General features: G+C 39.7%; 1 protein-coding gene across 1 annotated transcript; it reads right to left on the minus strand.

Moving 5' to 3' along the window:
* Nucleotides 1-17,039: 17,039 nt before the first annotated feature.
* LOC104268916 (CWF19-like protein 2) lies at nucleotides 17,040-22,324 on the minus strand (the record flags this gene model as incomplete). Its single annotated transcript, XM_009864547.1, has 4 exons — nucleotides 17,040-17,180; nucleotides 18,048-18,149; nucleotides 20,779-20,859; nucleotides 22,169-22,324. Coding segments are annotated over 4 exons (480 nt in total), but the record flags the coding sequence as incomplete, so codon positions are not given.
* Nucleotides 22,325-23,297: the final 973 nt, after the last annotated feature.

The following is a 23,297-nucleotide window of genomic DNA, read 5'->3' on the forward strand; positions in this document are numbered from 1 at the left end:
ACATGTGAGGCAGGTGTCCAAGCTTCCATCAGAGCCCATGGAGAGCCAGTCAGGACATGGCTTGGACTCCACTGACTCATCCCAAACCCACCACCAGCACTCGGTATCCTGAATCACTCTCTCGACTCACTGTACTGACTGTAACAGAAGTTTAGACACCTTCCTTATACGGGTGCTAAGTCATCGCCCTAAATTTTAGGTGAGATATATCCTACTCCTTACATCTCGCCACCAAGTAGCGAAAAGCCTACAATTTTTGCTACATTTCTTAGCGAAACTTCAGAATTCATTTCCAAGCAAATTCTGAAGGTTATAGAAGAAATGAAGGCTGAGGGTTACTTGCCAGCACGGGTAACCACTCTCTTTGGTGGCTTATCAGAGGAGGAAAGATAAATTGTTCAACATAAAAATGTTGACGCAAGAGAGATATAAGGGGTCTTGGTTGAAATGCATCTACAATCCACAGCTGCATGTCAGGCTCTCTTCCAGATGATTCTGGTGGGCATTTGAAAGAAGTTTCTTTTCACATGTGGGCAGCACGTGTACAATGTTCCAAGCAGTTCTGTGCTTTAGATGGGAACACAGACAACTAGTGAGGTATTCAGACCTTCACTACTTCTCACTGGCACCTGCCTTGGAAAGAATACATAAATTGTTTCAGCACTGAAGTAAATTTTCCTCTCAGAGGGCTCATCCCAACAAAAAGAAGATGTAGCTACAGAACCTCAGGTTGTTTTTATAATTTGCAGGGGTCATTCTTCTGTGATACTAGAAAGCCTGTCAAAGGTGACAAGAAATTACTGTAGGACTCCTGTCTGCTCTGGTGGCTATTAAGCCCAAACTAACCATTACAGGCAAGATTTTTTTTTTTTTCCAGCAGTGGCAGAACATTGTGGAAGGAAAGAGTAAAATTTTATAAAAACACAGAGCTATATAAATATATTCTTTTGGAAAGAGATGTGGACTATTTGATTTTAGGGAGAGGGCACAGAGGTGACAGGAAAACGTTCAGGCCCCAATGTGTTTTACCTGCTTCAGGGAATTTGAGACTTGTGGCCACAAGAGGGTGCAAAACTACCCAGCACAAAGAGCAGGTTTTGTGCAGATCCAAACAATTTTTCTTCTGCACAAATCACCAAGACAATAGTGAAAATTATACGCTTTCTTGGCAGCAAAGTTCCTTCCAAAAGAGCTGTTTTCACACATGAATTTTATTTGGACTGCATAATGACGAAAAAGTCAAAAGCAGAAATACTCCAAACTTTGCTCAGAAAGAAAGGTAATTTTTAAGGAAGTATGAAGATTCTCATGGAGAGAATGACACAGAAAAATATCTCTTTTGGAAGTTTTCTTAATTACTTTTTTTTTAAAAGGTACTTGACAAAAGGAACAAAGCTATGGGCCATAGATCTAGACAATCTTGCACATGATGTAACATTATACTACACTTGAAATTTCCTCTCTAAATGTTTATTAGTCTGTGGTTACAGTATTTTCACATCTCCCTCAAACCCTTCAAACCATCCAGATAGTTTCTTGCTGATTTTTCAGAGATTAGTATGCATACAATTTACCAAACATTTTGTTCTATCAATTCTTTCCTTACTCCTGATTACTATTTTCTCCTTTGAAAACTTAATTGCGTTTAGGATCTAGTCATAATTAGTGTTTTTTACAATGTTAAATGCCAAAATTACTTAATCTAACTCTTGCACCACCAGTTATTTGCTGTTCTTCCTAACTGAGCAATGATGCTGTGGCTTCATTGCCTTTTTCTTAGCCTAAGTGTAGAAGATTCACTCAGTGTAGGCATAGAAGCTTCTCTCTTTGTCTTTTATGACCCTGTAAGTCACTAAATCCACTTCACATCTTAGCCCTTATGATTTTATCCCTGCACATTCCTATTACGTCCTTACATAGATCTCCAATAATTTTCTTTTCCAAAATTCAGAAGTGGATGATCATCCCTCCCATTAAATGTTGCCCAGTGCTGACCACATCTGAGCAGTAAGAAAACCCCCACAAGCTCTAATTGTTCTGTGGGTCATTCCACATCAGCAAAATAGGAGTGAAAAATGTTAATTTTTCTCTGCTCTGAGGTTTTTTTGCTAGAGCCTGAACTCTCTATGACATAGGTGGCCTTCCTCATTATAGTGTGTAGGAAAACATATCAAAGAGACGCGTCACAGTATTTTTCTGTCAACAGTTCTCAGTCTTCCCTACAAGGTGCAGATACTCAACTTTTCTAAGCAACAAAACATTCTGCAGTTCAAACATTAAAAGTTTTTGCTAACTTCAAACTCCAGTACCAGCTTGTTCAAATCCAAAAGATTCTTTCCCACCTCTAAACCCTGTCTATACATATTTGTAGATGTGTTCTATGTAATAATACATCAGGAAGACATGGTTTGTAAGGATAAAACCACCTCTTTATAACTACTTGTTGCATTGGCCATTCATGGCTGCTAGGGAGAAACACAGTCAAGTTCTGGCCAACACAAGCAGTAAGCTGGGAGTAGGCCTTCAAACATCGAGAGATCGGGGATGCGCACTCCAGCATGGTAGTAAGACGGATTTTGCCCAGAAGTGTGACTGCTTATTACTGTTACTACCAATTAGAGCTCTCCAACTTCCAGGGGCTGTAGAGAGAATGAAACCCACCAGTGACTGTCAGTGGGGCCTATGACTCAGTGGGAGAGTCAGACCTCAATATCTTCAAACAAAATAAAATTCTGATATAATTAATTTACTTAATCAAAGAATTGAAAGGAATCAAAATTTTCTGCCAGGCATGCTGTCAAACTGACAAAGTGACTCAGCAAGCAAAATAATTGGTCTATAATGTGACTATATTTGGTTGGAGGTTAGACATGCTGTTAAAGACTAAACTGAAATAACAGATTTAACACAAAATTGTCTGGCCTGCAGTTTTTAAAGGTCCTGCTGTCTGTCATTAAATAAGCAGGAAGTCAGTGGAAAACAAAAATTGGCTGCTGTGTCACCACACTAGGGCTTCATTAGTAAACACCCTTAATATGCTGATCCAGATGTGGAACATGCTCTCTGAGAAGGTGAGAGTGATCACATTTAGATTGTTTCCCCAGACCCATCCTCTTGCGTAACATTCTTCCTTCAGAAGACAGAGGTGATCAGCAACCGCACATCCCATGTCCAATGAAGAGATCCTGTCCCCAGGACGCCCACCTAGTAGGAAAGGGAACAGCGCAGGTCTGCGAGAACTCCCCAGGATCAGGCAGTGCCAGTCTACTTAACAAAAAGGAATTCGCATATGGAGATGCTAAGCATGACGCCACGTGGGAGGAGCGGTATTGCTGGAACCCTCAAATCAGAAGGCGAACTGCGGGCAATGTGTTACAAAGGGGAAAAAAAAACACGCAAGGGAAACTGCGTAGCCAGAAATCTTCTGTGAGTTTAAACATATTAACCAGAAGTTGTACAAAGATGATTGTGTTACTCAAGTAACATGCATAGGCTAATTTAAGAAAATGAAACGTCATCATTTTATTGCCCAAAATAATGCAGCCATATGCGCAAAGCACATCAAGACTGGTAGCAACAGAACTATTAAAACTGTATGAGCAACAGAGAATTGAAAATTTCTTTAAACAAAAGCATTTATTAAGACAAGTTGTATTGTTATTAGCAAAATACTTGTTAATGGGAAGGGATTCTTATGATGGAGTTTTCCAGTTAAAAGAAAAATTATCACTGGATAATCACGGTTTCTGGTGGTTTTTTTTTTCCCCCAAAGTAACTGTACCGTATTTGGCCTTCTTTGGTGTAAAACCAATTCCTTCATTTTCCTACGAAACACCAGAGCAAGGCTATAGGAAGAAATGGGATATTCTGTATCTGGAAACACTTACAGATGTATTTTTGCCTCCACATTCTCTGCATCATGAGTCATCCTCTATTCCCAAGCAGCATCAGTTCCTGCTACTGGAAAAAAAAAATTTAAAAAGCACCATTTTTCTCTTGCCTGTTTCCTGTAAAATTGCAAATGTTTATAGCCTTTCTGAATCCCTGCTACTCACTTTGTGTTTAGACTTACAAGTCTGGGTAAGTGGCTTGTAATACGGACAGTTAAGATCAGACCCCTTGAATCAGCAACAAAAACATCCCTTTCCTAATCCTACACTTCTGTGACAAAATAACTTAACTGCCAAGCAAAGAGGTTTGCAAATTCCCTGGAAACCACTGGCTGTGGACAGCAAGGGACTCTTGAGGGTGACTTAGTGCACTCTGCTCCTCCAGAACAGTCACTCCACCTGTGCCATTCGCAAAAAATGCTCTTCAGCCCATTCTCAAAACCTGTAGATCGCAGAGCTGCAGAGCCCGGAGCAGGGCATGCTGCTCCAGCTCAGGGACTGCCCACACCAGCCAGGGAAGACACGTCACACGATTCGTATATGTCAGTATAACACACACTAAGCAAATAAAGGAAGCCACAACTATTGTCAGCATTACCTGTCAGAGTTATAACGAGCAACATGAATGTGTTTTGTTCATCTTTCAGCATCTTACTTCCAGCACTTCTATGGTTTTTTTCCAAGAAAAAAAACATAATCTGTCTTTCAGAGTCCTGAGTCTCCCTGAATGCAAATGTGTCTGTCCTGGGTTTAGCTAAAAACCCAGTTCTTTTTAGTGATTTTTACTTTCCAGTTTCGTCTCTTCTAAGAGGCTGCACGTTCTGAAGTCAGCAGCATGTTTCTGCAGACAGTGTGTGCTACCAGCAGTGAGAACACCTGATGTTCACAGTTACTGCCTGGGACTGGGATGCAGACAGGCTCTTGCTGATACTTATTCCTGTAGTGACCAAGGCCACTGCTGGCTCTTGTGTGCCACGCTGGGGGTGCCAGGTAGTAAGGGGGGGTCACAAGGAAGTAAAAGGTTGCACCTCTGGGGGTGATAGACAGGACAGGTGACCAACAAGAGTATTCCATTCCATATACGTCATATTTAGTATAAATTGAGCGATCACAAGAGTTTCAGCCCTTTTTCTGCAATGGCCGGTGTCCAGGGAGGACTCCATCTGACCTCCTGCTTTTGATCCGGATCCTGAGTTCCCAAATCTAGCTCCTTGTATCCAGCTCCCACCGCCGCTGAGCCTGGGGCTTCCCCAGTGCCTCCTGCTCTGCAGCACCAGTGGGGATTGATATCGGAGGAGGGAGTTGGGTTTGATATTGGGCTAATATCTATAGTTGTATATAGTTCTTTAATCTTATAATTTCACCATTATTTCTATTATTTCATTAAAGCTGTTCTAGTTTTTCTTCTCTAATCCCTAAGTCTCTCTGCCTCATTCCCTTTCCCTTCCCGTTTGGGGGGGGAGAGGGGGTTCGAGAGCATCTGTCTGTGTTAGTGGTCAGCCCAGCCCTAACCCATGACAGTGTCCCGTACTAATCTTGTTCCATTTCTGCCTTTTGTGCTTCTCCCTGTAGAGCCCTTGCAGACCAAGGTTGCAGGTACTGACAGGAAGGCAATATGGCCAATGACATCTGGTGTCCAACACAAATAAAGCCAGGATTCTGCCATCAGATGGTCAAACATACCTCAACCTACTGTTTTCTTTCGAAGAAACCCTTATCATCATCATATATTTTCACATCTCTGATACCTTAGAAGTAAGTACTAATGTTTAAATCACAGCAATTCACAGAAAGCAAATATGATAAAGAGGCTTGAAGACAAGTGGGAGAAAGTGAGCATCCTCACTGCACAGCAATCTCACCTCCTGTGAATGCTGCACAACTCTTCTGTGAATCAAGAGCAAGAAAATGGTGAATTGGATCCCTCACGACCCAACTGCACGTCCTTTCTTTTCATCATTAAAAGACAATTCAGGCTTTCTAGCACTGCTGTTTTGTTAGGCAGGGACTCATTGACCTTTTTAAAGTTAATTATTTCATATGCTGGAATCATATTACTGTTCTCATCTACCTGTACTCCTGTTTGATTTGTATAAAAATGTACTAAGAAGGACAACCACACCATTTAACTGCAAGCCTGACCTTGTTTTTTATTAGTGGAGAGGAAGACAACAAAATAATCACAGATAGCAGTTGCCATCAAAATTTGATTTGGAAGCTTTGCACAGAAGCTAAAAATAAAAGACTGTGCAGTCATAAATCATTTAAAACAGTGTTCGTGGACAAGAAGTTCACAATCAACTGAAATGATTGGGAACTCAGGGATGCACAAAGACCTGCAATCTGAGAGGACCATCTGGGAGCTCTCAGCAACCCAAACCCAAGTGCTGGCGTTTCACTCAGCCCAAAGGGACAGCAGATTCACAGCTGTCAGAAGGAGCTCTGTTGGTCAAAGCCTTCCGACATATTAGGTTAATGTTTGTAAAGAGTTGTGAAGACAAAAGTCCTGAAGATTAAGATTTCCTTGGAGGGCTTGTCTCTTTTTTCAGTTTTAAACAGTTTTTAAAATGTTTCCTACTCGGTAGGAAATATAAAATGCTATTTATCCACACGGCTTCCAGACAGCTCACAGATGTGTGAGGTGAATTCCACATAATCCGTTTGGCTTCTGTTCTGATACTGGACAATTTTTTTTTTGCTCTACAACACCATAAGTACTCATGGCAAGTAATTTCAACTATATCTCTCAAAACATCTGCTGGGTGGTGGTCCTCTTGCTACCTGCCAATAGCAAAGGGCAAAGAAATTAGGTAACTTTGGCCCCAGCATGAGCCAAACTAGGACCCAACCTCAAGCTTTCCAGATGTGCTTTACACAGGCAGTTGTTTTCCACTCAGTCTAAATGCAATTGGCTAAAAATACTAAATATAGGAATGCCACCTTAATTTTCAGCACATAATAAGCTATGAGATACTACTGCTGAGATCAGCCATGAAGTCGAATTCAATAAGCTGTTTCAATAAAGCCGAGCCATTTCACTGAAATATATTGATTTTGACCAAGTTTTCCTTGCTAACGGACTAAGGTTCAGTGCTCTGATCACTTCTGATTAAAGAGATGAAAACCTGAGCAAAAGAAACATCTGATTTATGACAGTAAAGTCACTATTCAACAGAGAAGTACCTTGCAAGATTTGAAAGATCCCTTGCATCCACATGGAACAAAGACAAATGCTATACAGGGATTGCCACAACGATGGCTAAACTTCTGTCAAGTGCTTCTGTTGACTAAGAGTATCATAGAATCATTGAATGGCCTAGCCTGGAAGGGACCTTAGAGAGGGCGTTTTACCCTCCAAAACCATTCACCGTGTTTTGCACATCCTCTACCCTGAGTTATCCCACCCAAGCAAGCATCCATTCCACTTATTTCTCATCCATTAACAAAGCAGCATTAGTTAGAATCACTTCATTTTCAGTTCTCTCTCCCTTCAGCAAACAAGGCGGAAGGAAAATTGCTCACTTCAAGAGAAGCAGGCAGGTAAATTGCTTACTTCAATTGCTCACTACTCCAGACTTCCTCTGAGGAGAATCTCTGGTATTAGCTTCCAGGCAATGCCAGTACCGTGACCCATACTATCCAAATATTTCTTAAAGAAATTCCATTAAATGCCATAAAAGAAGAAATGCCATAAAAATCACCATCTTCATAGAGAAGATGAGGACAACTATCAACTGTTTTCCATCCCATTTCCGTGATGACTTCCAGACTTGTAAGACTGCTTGGATTCCAACCATAGATCCTCCCCACAGAACAGCATCACCCATCATTCTGGTATCCTGTCGATCCTCCAGATCTGCCCAGTGGTGATTTGGTATCACAGAATCAGAGAGTCAGATGTTTGCCAAATCTACACAGATTCACCAAACTGCCTAGATTGGAAAAGACTTTTAAGACCATCAAGTCCAAGACTGCTTTTACATAATAAAATTAAAAATACTAGGTATTGGTCCCTACAAACACAGTCACTAGAGCATAATGAATGATTCAATTAACTCATGAGATCATCTACAATAGAGCAAGAGGAATCACTCCCTAAGGCTCCATTATTGACTAGGCCAACACTGAATATTATGTGAACTTAGACATGCGGTTCACAGGTGAACATATAAAAGTGTTTTAACATTGTCACCTGCAGTGTGCAAAAAAATATTTCTTCCCATTTCAAGAATATCCACAACAACAGATGGAAACAGAAGAAAACTTGCTTTGCAGCAAAGGGGTATGTGCTTAAGTCTGAGATAATCTAACACAACTTAAACCTTCTGAAATGTATTGACAGTCTTTAAAGGGAGAAAACCAGCTCAGTAGTTAAGAGATTTGACACCTTATCTTCTGATCCTACGCAATTACTAAATAGTCAAATTGTGTACAATTTTGAGTAGAACTTGACATTCATTCTTCGCCTGTATCTTCTGTCTTTGTTGGTTTTGGCTGGGACGGCATTGATTTTCTTCATAGTAGCTCTATGGTGCTGTGTTTAGATTTGTGACAAAAACAATGTTGACAACACCAGTGTTTCAGCTATTGCTGAGCAGTGTTTGCACGGCATCAAAGGCTTTCTCCATTCCCATCGAGCAAACAAATTGGGGATGTGCAAGAGGGTGGGAGAGGACACAGCCAGGCAGATGACATGAATGGGAATAGTAGTACAGGAATGTCTGATTTTCAGCCCATTTTTGCACCCATGGAAACACAGAATTTAATCCTGGAGTTCATTTCCACCTTACCTTTCCCAGATGATACTGGTTTCTGACTCTTCTAAAGCCACCTTCCTATTGCTTTTGCTGCTTCCAGAGCACCCATAGCAGCAACAATGGTGTCAGACGTTGTAGCAAGTCCATCAGCAACGATAAAAGTGATAGCAGGGAAACATTTTAGCTAGTGTACACACTAGGGTGTGGCATTAATTTCTAGTTGCTAAATACAGCATTGGTGCTTAATTCTGTAATGACTCAAGAGGCTGTAAAAAAAATAATTTAAAAGCAGAAGCAGAATTCAAGACTGTCTCACCAAATGAAAAAAGAAAGGTCTTTGAAAAGGAAACAAAGTCAAAGATAAAAGCAAGAATCTAGACTTGGGCAAAAGACATCCAGGTATAATAGCAAGCTATTGACTTGGGAGCAGGAGACAATCTGAAGATTGCAGCGAGTCACAGGCTTCACTATGTCACACTTGTGAAAAAGGCAAACCCTGCATTGGGAAGGGGGATGAAATGGAGGATATTCCACCAAGAATGGCAGTAACTCTTTCATATCAGACGCACTGACAACACCTCACTGATACAACATATCTGCTCTCAAGACTTCCATCTCATCACATCTTTATGAACCAGAAAGTCTGCATAGCACAGAAGAACAATAAGAATAGAAAAATCAACCTTCAAAAAACCATTGAAATAATATGCACAGTTTAACCTCAATAGAATTTGAAAAGACAACTTAATTGCAGCCTTCAAACACATAAAAAGGACATCTAAAGAATGAAATAATGTTTCATACATTTGTAACAGACAAGACAATAAATACTGTACTTGAAATCATGGACAATTCAGATGAAACAGTAGGAAGAAAAATGTTTCATGATGAAAAGAGTCAATACTGGAACAAGTTGTCCAAGAAGGCTGTAGATTTTCTCTTCTCAGAGATCTTCATAGAAAAACAGACCTAAGAATACCACAAACATACCTGATCTTGTCTTGGCATTGACTAGATAATTTTACTCCCTGTTCTCCTCCTCTGATTCTATGGATGCTAAAAACTGCTTATGAAAGGCTTAAGGTTTCCTTAACACATTTCATAAATCCAATGTTAGCAGACTAAGTACATGAACAAGTGAAGTTGTAATCTTTTTCACATACTTAAAACTATCTCCTCCTCATGATAAAGAACATATTCTGACATTGTTAATGGTGTAAAGCCCAGTGTAAGCTCTACTGAAGCCATATTAAGCCTCATAATTTGTTTTTCAAATACAATCAATACATATCCTAAAACACAGTCACACATAGGGGAGAACTAGAGTGCTGGTACTACTCTAACTGTAGCCCTGCCAGTTTTTCTTCCTATTTTACTACGTAACAGTAGCAAAGCCTCACTGTCAACCATGGGAGAGGATGTTACATGCAAAGATCCAATATTTTAGTACAGACAGCTGACTGGCTGAACCAGCCTGTCCCAGCAAGTACTTGCGAGGTCTTAGCAAGTATTGCTGAGATCTGTCTAATAGAAGAGCAGCTTGGATATGACAATGGAAACCTAATTCTTGCAACAGCAGCCAGACAGAAGAGAAAGGGACCGAAAGAGCACAGGGCCACTGTTTCTGACTGAATTTGCCCATGATAACTCTAGAGTAGGAGCCTACCTTTTCAGTCGCAGCTGGAGATGCTATCATCCATAAAGACACTGTCAGTCATTTTCTTCCACCTCACAGACAAATTCTTGGACCTACTGAACTGGGGTCTGCACTAAAAAGGAGAATGTTGGAAGAGCTATATTGCTTTCCAACAGTCGTTGGAAAGCACACACCTAGAGTTGGCTATCAAAAGCCACTAGAGTTGGCTATCAAAAGCCAGCTCTAGAGACATGAGAGATCATGGGGTATCCTCAAATGAAGCCCTGTAAACCTGTGACAACAGCAATGGGGAAGTTGTACAGTGATAAATGTACTTATGCCACATTAAATACACATCAGCTCTGTTAGTTGTTCCTATCTTGTCTTATAAATGTTCCTCCAAGCCATTTTCACATAAAACATCAGAATTAAGTAAGATCTTAAAATCAGAGTGGAGCTAGAAGATGTTTTGAAAAGTCATCTTGTTCTGTCTCAAAACCAAACTCATTCCAGATCAATGGGTGACCAGCAGTTGTGTATCAATGACCAGAAATCACAAATCAGAAAACCTTGAATAAAAATATTGTCCTCAAAGACACTGGCATGTAAAGTATGCCTTCAATTTTACTCTAAAAGGTTAATTATGCTTGTGCTCTTTACTGAATTCCCTTTTATTGTATGTGTACTCTAGGGTACTTGCTTTGCAAAAGCTGAAAATTTTGGAAGAATCAGTTGATGGATTTTCAATTCTAAGATAGAACTTAAAGCAGGTTCACTTCAGGCCATCAGCTGCCCTCAGACCACATGTCCAAAGGAACATGCAGCTTGGGCACTGAAGCGTGAACTTCTTAAATCTACCCACAAATCAAGAGCTCAGACCGTGCTTTCTCTAATGCAACCAACACACTTTGTGTTGTGTGACCTGCCTTTGGGCTCCTTGTGTACAGTTCTTAGGTCACACCTTAAAGACAGGACAACAGGGAGCGTAAAGATCCTTGTAGTTAAAGACGTCCTGCAATTATACAGTCCTAGTACTTCCCAGGCACTTCATCATCTCAGAATAAACAGAGAAAGCGGGGTGGTTGTGCAACACTGATCACAGAGCATGATACTGTGTTTAAAACTACAAAAATCATCAACTTCTACAATGAGAGACAACAATTTTCCAGATATTTCCTTGAGGCAATCCTGGGATTGTATTACCAGCTTTGAAATCTCGGACCCAAGAAAAATTAAATGTTATTTTGGAACCAACTTCCAGTAGTTCTTAACTTGGGGGGTAAAATTTGCAACACCTTCTTTGTAAAATCTGTAGTAGTATGACTTCCTTGAGTGTGGCACGTTAGCCTTCTTTCTCGCTTCTAATGACATAAACAAATGCAACATTTAGAAAAGTAATGTTACCAAACAGCTATATCAATATGTACACGAGAACTGCGATGCCAGCAAGCTTGGATTTCTAAAGGCTATTCCTTTATACTGGATTAGATTGTCTCGATTTGCGAGAGCTAAACACAGCATTTTTAGCTAGTGCATTACGGATCTTCTTTCCGAAACAGCTATGCTTAAAGACTTTAGCAGCCTCTGTATCCGTATCTTTTCATCCAGCAGTCCAGCTGGAATTAAAAAAAAAGAAAACATGCTTTAATGATAAAAATACAGATGCAGAAGACAGGAGAAGCTGAAAAAATCTGACCAAAGACAGAACCTTTAAGGGACCCATCAAAATGCTGCTTCTTTCCTAGACTGCAAGAGATTTGTGATCTTTTGTCATAAGAGTTACTATTTATTTGAATACTATTTATCTGAGTATTTTCCAATCAGAACTTGTATGAAATTTAAAACAAGTTGACTGAATTCAATATGACAATCCCACTAAATCACATTTGATTATGACTCTGGAGATAAGTCATTGTTTGGATTCATGAACAAAATGGAAGAAAATCAGCCCAAACAGACCTAAGAGTGAATGTTGCTATATTGATTTTCTAGCAAAGCAACAAGAATCCACATTGTTCTCTTCCGGATATTTTAACAAGTACAAAGCAACAATCCACATCTGTTACATGAGAACTGCACTATTTAGTGCAGCATCACAGAATGTTTGGGGTTGGAAGGGACCTCAAAAGAAGATCTAGTCTAACCTAACCCCCTGCCAGAGCATCTCACAGTCTTACTCCAAAGGAAAACACAGATGAAGGGAAAAGCAATAAGAACATGGAGATAAAGGAAAACTACTATCTGGAAGAACACCAGTAACTAGCAGAAAGCCTTGTTTTCCATTTTAGCTGAGTTTACCTCAGCTTACACCAACTTCATTTTACATTACCTCAGTTTATATCCACTGATGACTTCAGGCAATTGCCTCGGCATCAACCAGCCACAGGTTATGGATAACCATAATAACACCAAGGCAGCTTTTATAAGTTCATTTTGTATCTAGTGGCATGTGTCATGGGTTTGTGTCTGGTCGGGTTTGTTGGTAGGAGGGTAGGGCTGTGCGAGTGGGTCCTTTCAAAACTTCCAGAGCCTTCCCCAGCCCCAGGTAAAAGTCAGTGCGATCTCTGGCCAAGGCCAGGCCAATCAGCACCTTTGCCATCAATGTATTTAAGAGGGCCAGTCCCTTTATCTTGTCTTTTGTGCTGGGGAGTTTCTTTGTTTCGGAGAGGAGGGGGAGTGAGTAGGGCAACCCTGTGGTCACCAAGGTTGGTGAGGAAGAAGGTGGGGAAGAAGGGCACCAGAGCAGAGGTGAGGGCTGTGGTGAGATGGCACGATGGGCAACAGTCAGCTGAGGAGATCCATGGCAGTGAAACATTCAGGAGGCAGCAGCACGGGAAGGACCCCGTGCCAGGGTACAGAGAACACACAGGAGCAGAGTACATGCCCGAAGCAAACCTTGACTCCAAGGAGGACCCACGGTGGAGCAGAGGACACTACAGGCCACAGGTGTGACCCACATTAGTGGGAAGGACTCATGTGAAGGAAGACTATTGTCTCCCATGAAACAGGCACCACGTGGCAGCAGAGGAAGACTGTGAGGAGACCTTTTCCTGAGGAGGAAGGAGCGGCATGGACGATGTGTAACTCCCCATCCCCGGCGCCTTCACACTACTGAGGGGAGAGAAGGTAACTGGGAAGAAGGGAGAGGTGAGAGAAGAGTGTATTTAAGATCTAGTTGTATTTATTTCTCTCACTATCCTACTCTGACATAGCTAATTTAGTCAAACTGGTGTTTGCAAATTAAATTTTTCTCCCCAAGCCTGCTGAGGTTTTTGCCCATGACCATGTGGTTAGCGAATCCTCCCTGTCCTAATCTTAACCCTTGGACCTTTTTTATTGAAATCTCTCCCTCTCCATGCCTAAAAGGATGGGGGTCAGCAAGCAGCTATGTAGTTCTTGTTCCTGGCAGGGTGGGCTCAAACTACAACATCATGGTACAAACTCACAGTTTGAGCAAAACCAACCACCTCAAAATGTGGGTCCTTCAATATGAAGACAACTGCCTCATGCTTCAGGCAGCTTTTTACAGCAACCACATGGGCCTGGAGAATACCAGGTCAAATAGCACAGCCTGAGAAAAAGCAAAGAAGAAAATGAACATCTCTCAGGAGCCTGTTCAGCTCATTTTTCCCAAGATAGACCCAGGCTGGGAATCTTCAAGGTATTGAAGCCCGAGGCAGATGATCTACTTGACTGTAATATCCATCCTCATTCTTTCTAGAGAATTTAGTGTTAAAGAAACTGAAGAAATTGAAAGAAAGAAGACAGAAATTGAAGAAAAAGCCCAGGAGTCTGAGTTCCTGCTCAGACCTCACCCAGGGCTTGATCAAGCAGCAGTAACAGCGCTGTGCTGGTGCACCACGCGTTCCCTGAATCCACTGAAAGACGGGTGAGAGGACACAATTCCTTCAGCACAGCAAGGAAACACAAAGGAGTAAGTTGCAAAAACCTGAACTGATAGCCAGGACACACTCCATTTTATGACAGGCATTGAGCAGAACAGTAGCAGCAGGTATTACGCATAAGAATATTTCTGTGTGACAGGGTAGGGCATGGATATGTTCTAACACCTGTTAAATCACACACACAGATTCACTTGAAGAGAGTATTTGCTTTTCCTTCCTGGTTACACCAAAGAGTACGCAGGAGCACATTAACAGCAATGTAAGAAATCCAGCTTTCGACCCCTGTTCTCTCTAAAGACACCTGCATTTACATTTTCCACCTCTTAGTGCCAAAGAATTTAGGCATTGGGTATTCTTCTGGATGAAGGAGATCCACTTAAAATATTTTAATATTTATAAGAGTAAGGACTGAAATCTAAGCATACCATGTCTTCCACATAAATGCCCTAACAAGCTGTGTTCACTCTCATGGCCTCATGAATATTTAGAGATACTTACGAAGAACAGCTTAACTTGAAAAGATGCATGTCAGCTCTGTAACCAGTTACAGGAAGACACTATTCTCAATGTATGTGGTAAGTACAGTCTCCCATTCTGAAAACTTCTAGTAGGGCAAGACAAATTTTCCTCACTTGAGATGTTTACATTTACTCCATATTTCAGAGTACTTTCTGGTCCAAAGAATATCAACAGTATTGCTGAAACCAGAATAATAAAAAAAACACCTGCCCATGAGCCAGAGAGAAAAACTTCTCTACATACAAGTTAGATGCCCTTTGTGAAACACAGCGCTTCCCTTGAGGAACACAAGTTTTGAGAGAGGTGGCATTGTTTAGAAAAACTGCATCTCCAGCACAGCATTGGATAAAGAGTTTTCTGTGACCTTAAAAGACAGTCACCCCCAATGATTCCTGGCCACCTTTCAGGGGTCCAATGAGACCAAATGCAAGACAGTTTCAGATAAAACAGCTTTTAGTCACGCTTTACATCAAAGACTACAATTTACCTAAATTTGTTCCAGTTACCACATTCTAAGGAACTACTAGCAGCTACTATTTCATGTACTGTTTGCTCTGTAATCTCCCCAGTAGCCTAAGGAAGACCAAAACTTATTGGAGAACAGCAGAACTGGCTCTGCAGTGGAGCTGTGACTATTATCCATGGCTTGCTGGTGAATAAATAGAGTAAATCAGACATTAAATCACTAAAATTATCAGGACAGCCTTTTTTTAAGTTGTTTCTCTTGTCGTGACACAAATTTACTATGATGTTATGGAAAATAACTCACAATATAGTAGAATTCTACCTCCACCAGACTTACTTGCCAAAATGGAGATTAAAAAAAAAAAAGTATTAGCTCTTCAGGAAAGTTGCAGAAGACCACCAAGAGACTAGAAATGAACATCTGCTCAACCTTGTAATATTTAGGTTCATTTCTTAACCTGAGCAGTTCACAACAGTTAACAGAGACGTACAGGCGTACAGGGCAATGGCTCAGCCGGAAAAGAACAGGAAGCACGCTGAGACACCTGCTCAGTGCCTGAATCTCTCCGATGATGCTACGGGCCTTCCGCTTGCCATTTGGAGCCTTTCCCTGTGGCACTGCAGTCTTTCATCTGCAAGTCCACAACCTTTCTCTTCTGCACTGGGAGGACACTGCAGCAACGCTTTCATCTGCATCCTTCTGCCCTTCTCCTGTTCTCCTGCAAAGCCCACGCCTGCTATGTCAGGTATCCTAGATTGATGCTGATGTAAGAATCATCCTTTTTTTTTTCCCCCTCATGCTTTCCTACTCCCATTTTGTAACACTTACACAAAAGAAAAAACAAAACCTTGTGAAAAACATGATAGACAGTAGTCCTTTAAGTAGCAGAGAGCCATTTCACAGCGACATCTAAGCACAAAGCTTAACAATGAGTTAACATTACTCTGATCGGAGCACGCTCCAGCCAGCACGACCAGCACCTCAAGCAGGAACAACCAGCAGGGAGCCTGAGCAGGTCCTGATGAAAACTACATACTTTACAGAAAAGTGTTATGGCAGAATACTTGCAGCACCTGTGGAATAAGAGTCACGTGGGGAGATCCCTGTGATGATTTTCTTCTTTGTGGGCCACTAGAGTGTTTTCCCTCCTGTCTTTCCTTTTTTGTTTTTTATTGTCATCAAAAGTAACTGTTACCATTAAAGCTGTCATCTGCCACCAGCTATGCACTGTCTCATCATCCTTTGTGCAACAGGTCAGCTTGAAAAATGCTACTCGATATTGAAAGAGAGTACAAAAAACTGCATTAATTCTTATGCAGGGTGGCAGCATCAGGTCTATCAATAACATACTGTGTGAATGTATTACCGCAATGACTCAGCTTAAAGAATACAAGGACTCAATATCAGAAAATTATTTTCTGTACAGCTTCCTTCTGCAACAATGTATTTGTATTAATCAAAATGTTTTTTAAATGTACACCATTTTCTACAAAAAGTCACCATGATAATTAAGCACGAGAGGTCTATGCTAAATACAGTATAAAACAAAACAGTTGCCTCAAAGATTATAAAAACTCCAAAAGCAGAAACGACATTTTGAAGAACTCCCAACGGCCCATGGGTATTATTCTTTTGGCTCAGCTAAAACCCAAAAAATTGAACCACTGTACACTTCTGGTTTGTCAGGCTTGCAGGTTCATGTGATCCTCAGTGTCCAAACCAGAAACAGGTAATCAGCAATTAAACAATATCCCTGTTTTAAAAAAATACATTAGCAATACATAACACATTGGTGTTATTCTTAGCATATGAAATATCCTTTAATATATATTATGGCTTATATAATCTTTGATCGCAGCGATGTACTCATTCTTTCTTTTTGGTAAAGTCATATGGTTTCCACCACTGTGCAAACTGCAACACCTTCTTCCTCTGATCCTCAAAGTTCTGTCTGATTCCTTTTCTCCAGAGCCGTGGTTCCAAGTCCAGCATGCCACCAATAATTTCCTTTGCAAGTAGAAGAAGAATAGATACAGATAAATGCAAAATTACCATATTAAATAACATTAGTTTACCATAGAATAGATATTTTTAAATTATGAGATTGTCACTGTTTCCTTCAAGTGCTACTCATTAAAACTTGAAATTCTGACAACTATATAAATTCAAAAATAAGAACTGTAGTTGTTAGATGGTTGCCTCAGCAAAATTCTTTTAAGTAAAGCATAGCAATGCACTGCATAAACATCCTAACATTGCAAGATTGTTAACATACGAGTATATCTGTGACGAAGAAAAGTCCAGAAAAGAGAAAGCTGCCCACTTTTTTCTTAACACCTTCCAAGGTTCTATTTCTCCCCAATCATTCTTAATGGTTTTGCAATATTAACGCTTTCAATAAATGATTACATAATAAAGAAAGAATTTATTGCAGCTTTTCCTGTATATACTACTCTCCAGAACACATGGAGTAATTTAATCACACAAATATTTTACTACAAGTCATCTGTGAGTCTCTGTGTATTATGCACCCTCATTTATACAACCAGGAATTAGTGCACCTCTATGAGAATACTATGACCATGGAAACTCTTAAACAGACGCAGGTATTTTTAATCTATTAGACTATATATCAAGTACGTAGAGTTCCTATTAATTTAAAAGAAATTTAGATTTAAAATCACATTTTCAGTATGTGACAGTGAAGAAAGCTACTCCTTTATTCATCACACCAAGTTTTAATGATCCACCAAGAAAAGCCAGCAAATAAACTGTGATAAGGCACATCTAAGTGACTGTTCTGGCAGAATCTTAGTTATTTAAACTTTACAAAATACAGTATAATTGGTAGATTGATCTTTTACAAGGCAATACCTTTCCAAAGTAATGTGGGAACTTGTGTTGATCTTCAATGACGTGAGCAAATCCTCCCTGAAGGCCGAAGTCCACAGAAAAGTATGGAAATCCTTTAGGAACCTATACATGGAAAATCCCATTTTTAGATGTTTAACAGACTGTAGGCATTTTAGTTAACCTCCCTAGAACTTAATGAATTTGAAAGTGGTTTTGGAGTTGATAGTACCATATTTATTTTAAACTAACTCTCAAACCAAATATATGTAGTATAAAATTGCAACACAGAAACAGTAAAACAAGCAGGTAAGGGGAAAGAACACCACACGTCAACTAGATAAAAAGACATTGAAAACTGAAAAGATGATTACTGGGCAGCAGAACCTCCAGAGGAAACCACTGCTACACCAGGTGACAGGAAAGGACCAGGCAGCAGCACGCACACTGAGCAAACATCTTCCCGAGTTCACACCTTTGAATGACATGGGTTGAGTAGAAATTTTAAGACAACCAGCAGAAAGTTACATTTAAAGAGAATATGTTGTGTGATAAGAGGAAATATTTAAACAGTGGAAACACTGGCACTCAGGGGGAAAGGGAAACATCTCCATGGAGTACCCACTACCAGAAAACCCCACTCCATGACTGGAATTTATCATCAACTTGCTGAATCAGATAATTTAATAATTTAGTCAGCCTATGGAGGAGACACTGATTATCCTGCCACCAGGAAAGATGCTCCAGTCTGACAGAGTGAGAATACATTCATTTATTGCTAAGTAATTTTTCCTCTTTGACTGCAACAAGTTATTTTCCACTCCTTTGTTGAGGATGTTCCTATAGAGATAAGATTTACAAAGCCTCAAATTCATAAGCATTTCCTCTGCTGTAGTCCAAATAACTGTGCAACTGTCATAAGGCCCATTCCATATATTGTTGGAAATTCACTCAAAAAAAAATTAAGATTTAATGAAGAGGGGCAATGTAGCACAGGGAGAAATATAAAATGCTTTAAACGAACTAAATAAAATAAATCATTACGTTAGGAAGAAAATGGGTTGGTGGGTGACACCTTAAGGAAAATGTCAGCTTTGTCTTCTCTGTGCCCAGCAACATATTGGGGTTGGCTGGGATGGAGCTCATTTTCATCCCAGCAGTCCATATGGTGCTGAGTTTTGGACTGGCGACTAAATCAGTGTTGGGAACACGCCAGTGTTTTGGCTATCGCTGAACAGTGCTTGCAGCTCTCCTGGCTGTGTCCCCTGGCATCCCCCCGCCCACCCCCAGCTCCCTCACTGCAGGGAGCTGAGGGAGAAGCAGAGAAGACCTCGATGCTGTACAAGGACTGTGTAACAATTTACACTCAGATGAACTTTAGAGAAGAATTTTAAAAAGCGTCGTGACAGTCTGAGAATTGGTCTACCAACTGGTCACAAAATTGTGTGGCTAAAGAAATCAGATGTCCTGATGCCCTATCATATGTGAAGAAAATTATACTTCATTTATTTGTGACAGATGTTGGTCCTCCCTGTTCAGAAACTCTGGTGAGCAGAACTTACTCGAAACACAGCTATTTTGTTTTCTGCTTACATTCACCTTAAAGTCTTCCCTAAATCCCCACCATAAACTAAATGAATTCCATCTTGTCTGCACTCCATACTGCTACCAAACTAAATACTATCTCCTTTAAAACAATCTTTTATATATAAAACAACCATCACATCTCATTTCAGTCTTTTCTTTCCTAGACAGTACAACCTTTAAATTAGCTCTTTCGTTTTGTATTCTATGTTTTCCTCTTCTGCAACTGTCTTAAAATGCTGTGCCCAAAATCAGACCCAAATTTTCCAGGTGAATCCTCTGAGGCCACCCATAACTGCCTCCCATCACGTTTATATGACATTTCAGCTTATGTGGCAGAATAAATTTTGTCTTTTTGCTACATCCGATACCACTCTTGCTTTAGTTCAAGAGTCATCACAATATACAAAACCTCTGCTTCTATACAGCCACCAAATCTCTTACAATTCTGCATTTAACCTCCCGCTTTGTTGTATCAGACTTCATTATTAAAACCTTTCTTCTCCTACACTAGCATTTTCTTAGTGCAAAGGTGCTATATTTACTAAAAGACACTTTCAGAAATTAACTATTATTACTACATAACAGCAAGCTACTTCTGGTAAAGTCTACGTACCACACATCTTTCACTTTTTAATTACATATTTGGAAAAAACTTTGAACTTAACAATTTCAGCATTACCCATTTAAAATTTGTATACACGAAGATGGGTCTGTTTAGTATCCAGGAGAGAGATAAGAGTACTTCTCTCTTGTTTAAAGAAAAAAAAAAAAGGACTTACAGTGCTATTTATATTTTCGCTTCATAATCTTAGTAACATAAAAGGCTTCTCTAGCTCAATGAAAAAGACATATCATATTTTTTCCAGGAAAGTAATTTGCAAATCTTTGATCTATTTTAATTCTTAAAGTTAATCAAGAAAATTATGCCAGCTTTGTTCTCAACGAATGCTTGCAGCTCAGTTCACCAACTGTTGAAATAAATGGGAATCTTTTCCCTAATGTCAGGTACGAGTTCAGTCAGACTCTTAATTCTCATCATACCTATGCCATCTCCTTATGCACTAATCTAATTGTGTTCCCTTTCTTCTCTCTTCAGAGCAGTTAATAATGATAAAAGATGAGAATAATTTGCCGAAAAATTCAGTGTTCAATACATTTCATTACTTACAGATTTCCGAACATCTTTTGAAGACAGATCAATTAACTTCTTGTTCACGGACCATTCTTCATCAGACTCCATTATGGCTTTCTGCAAAATAATTTTATCTAAATGTGAAAATAGTCCTTAATACAGCAAGCAAAGAACTAACTTTTCAGTGCAGTGAAGTACATTGCACCACAAGTACCAAATATTTCTTAACAAAGTAACTTCATTTTTGGCAACCTTTCCGATTTCCACAACTTAAATACTTTATAAAGACATCATATAATATTGTCAAACTCAATTATTTATTTTTTTAAAATTTAACTTTTTCCAAATTATCTCTAACAAGTTTCAACTAAAAGGTCACATGCTCTTTTTACTAAGCTCATACAAAACCTCTTATGAATTCACTACATTATATTAACCTTTTTGGGTTTTTTAAGCACTGAGAGAAGAATTCAATGTAGAAGGCCGATAGCACATGAAAATCTTTAAAGCTGCCTCCATAGTATAAAAGTACGTAAAGCATAGCATAGTTACCCTTTAAATTTCATTTGCTGTGTATTTTAATGGTATAAACTTCTGAAAGAAAGTTCCGTGCAAACGACATTGCATTAAATCTTGTACTTTGTCTTTCCTTTAGTATTCAGAGCAAACATCAGTGTTACCAACAGGTGAAGCACAGCAATAAAATCAACCAGGTGGGGAGTTTCAAATGTGGTTAAAAAGTTACTTCACTGCTGTTCATCACACTGACTGCTCCACTTCATCAAAACTCAATCACCTTATTTCCAGAAAACAAAAATAATCCTTCAAAGAACAAACTAATTTAGTTATAAAAGGCAAATCATGATCCAGTTGCTGAAAGTTCCAAACAAAAGCTTCAATGAGTCTTCCCTTACAGGGTCTGGGAAAAGGGACAGAAAACTTACAGAAATATCTGTCATGCTGTTTAACGTTCATCAGACACTTAAGAAACATTTAAAATTTGGGCTTATTGAAAATATTTCTTAAACAATTGACGTTATTTTCTCATCTCATGTTTGCCAAGGCACATGCATGAAGTTGTAAGCTTACACTACACGTGAGAAATATCACAAACACTACAGGTGAGAAATACCGCAAACCTTACTGCACTTAAGTGTCTCATCTTCTCCCAGTATCTGTCAGTGCAGCCAGACCTGAAGGAAGTGCCCAGTGACACGCAGCTCTTTCGCTGACTACTTGAAAAACAGAATTACCTCACAAGGCTTGTTTTAAGATCAAGGAATATGATCAAAGTATGGATCAAGAAGTAGGATCAAAGAATCCATCTTTTCAAAAATAGGACTTGAATATCACAAAATATTTTCCAGAAATAGATGAATTATAATAAGCACATTCAAATGACCTAAGAAAGAACATTTGTGTGTACCTTAAAGTAAATTGGAGCCATATCTCCTACTTCTTTTGGAAGAGGAATGCATTCATAGACCATGTGATACCGTTTCTTCACACTCATATTTGTTTCTAAGAACACGCAGTCCAAGTCTTTAGCTTCAAACATTTTCACCAACGCATTTCGGAACATCTGTTTCAAGAAAAAAAAAAAAAAGGAATTCAAATTATCTTTAAGCTTTCAGATATAATATATTATTTCACTAACATATTCACAATGAACTCATAACAAAATGGGTAACAACAGCAGTCAAATGAAGAAAACTCTATTGTACTCAACAATTTAATATGATCTATATTTCCTACATTATAAACATATGAAGTCCAGAAAACTACTGTGAAAAAGACATTAACAGTACAAACTCAATTTTAAGAAATACCATATATTTTTACAGCTGAAATTAAAATTATACTGAATTTCATAACTGTGATGCTTCATAAAACTACATGGCCTTAATCGCAGGTGCCAACTTCGCAATTTCTAAGGAAGTACTACTGTGGCTTATACAGACTACAGATATCATTATCCTTTCACTACCCCTTCCAGTTTCACAGTTAAAAAAAAAAAAAAAGAAAAAGAAAGACATTTCCACTAAGCATGTTTGACCTCCAAGGAAAATATTCATGTGGCCTCAAAATAAAGGCATAGCTATAACTGCCATCCTCACTGGATGGAAGCCAACCAAATTAAATACTTAATATATCTGGCCTTTGGGGAGGAATAACACCAGGCACCAGTACAGACTAGGGGACGTCCTGCTGGAAAGCAGCCCCATGGAGAAAGACCTTGGAGTCCTAGTGGACAGTAAGGTGTCCATGGGACAGCAATGTGGCCTTGTGGCCAAGAGAGCCAATTGGATCCTGGGGTGCATTAAGAAAAGTGTGTCCAGCAGGTCTAGGGAGGTTCTCCTCCCCCTCTACTCTGCCCTGGTGAGACCACACCTGGAATACTGTGTCCAGTTTTGGGCTCCCCAATTCAAGAGAGACAGGGACCTTCTGGAGAGAGTCCAATGGAGAGCTATGAGGGTGATTAAGGGACTTGAACATCTCTCCTGTGCGGAGAGACAAAGAGAACTGGGGCTGTTTAGTCTTGAGAAGAGAAGGCT

The sequence above is a fragment of the Apaloderma vittatum genome, unplaced genomic scaffold (assembly GCF_000703405.1).
Source record: "Apaloderma vittatum isolate BGI_N311 unplaced genomic scaffold, ASM70340v1 scaffold13552, whole genome shotgun sequence".
NCBI classification, from domain to species: Eukaryota; Metazoa; Chordata; class Aves; order Trogoniformes; family Trogonidae; genus Apaloderma; species Apaloderma vittatum.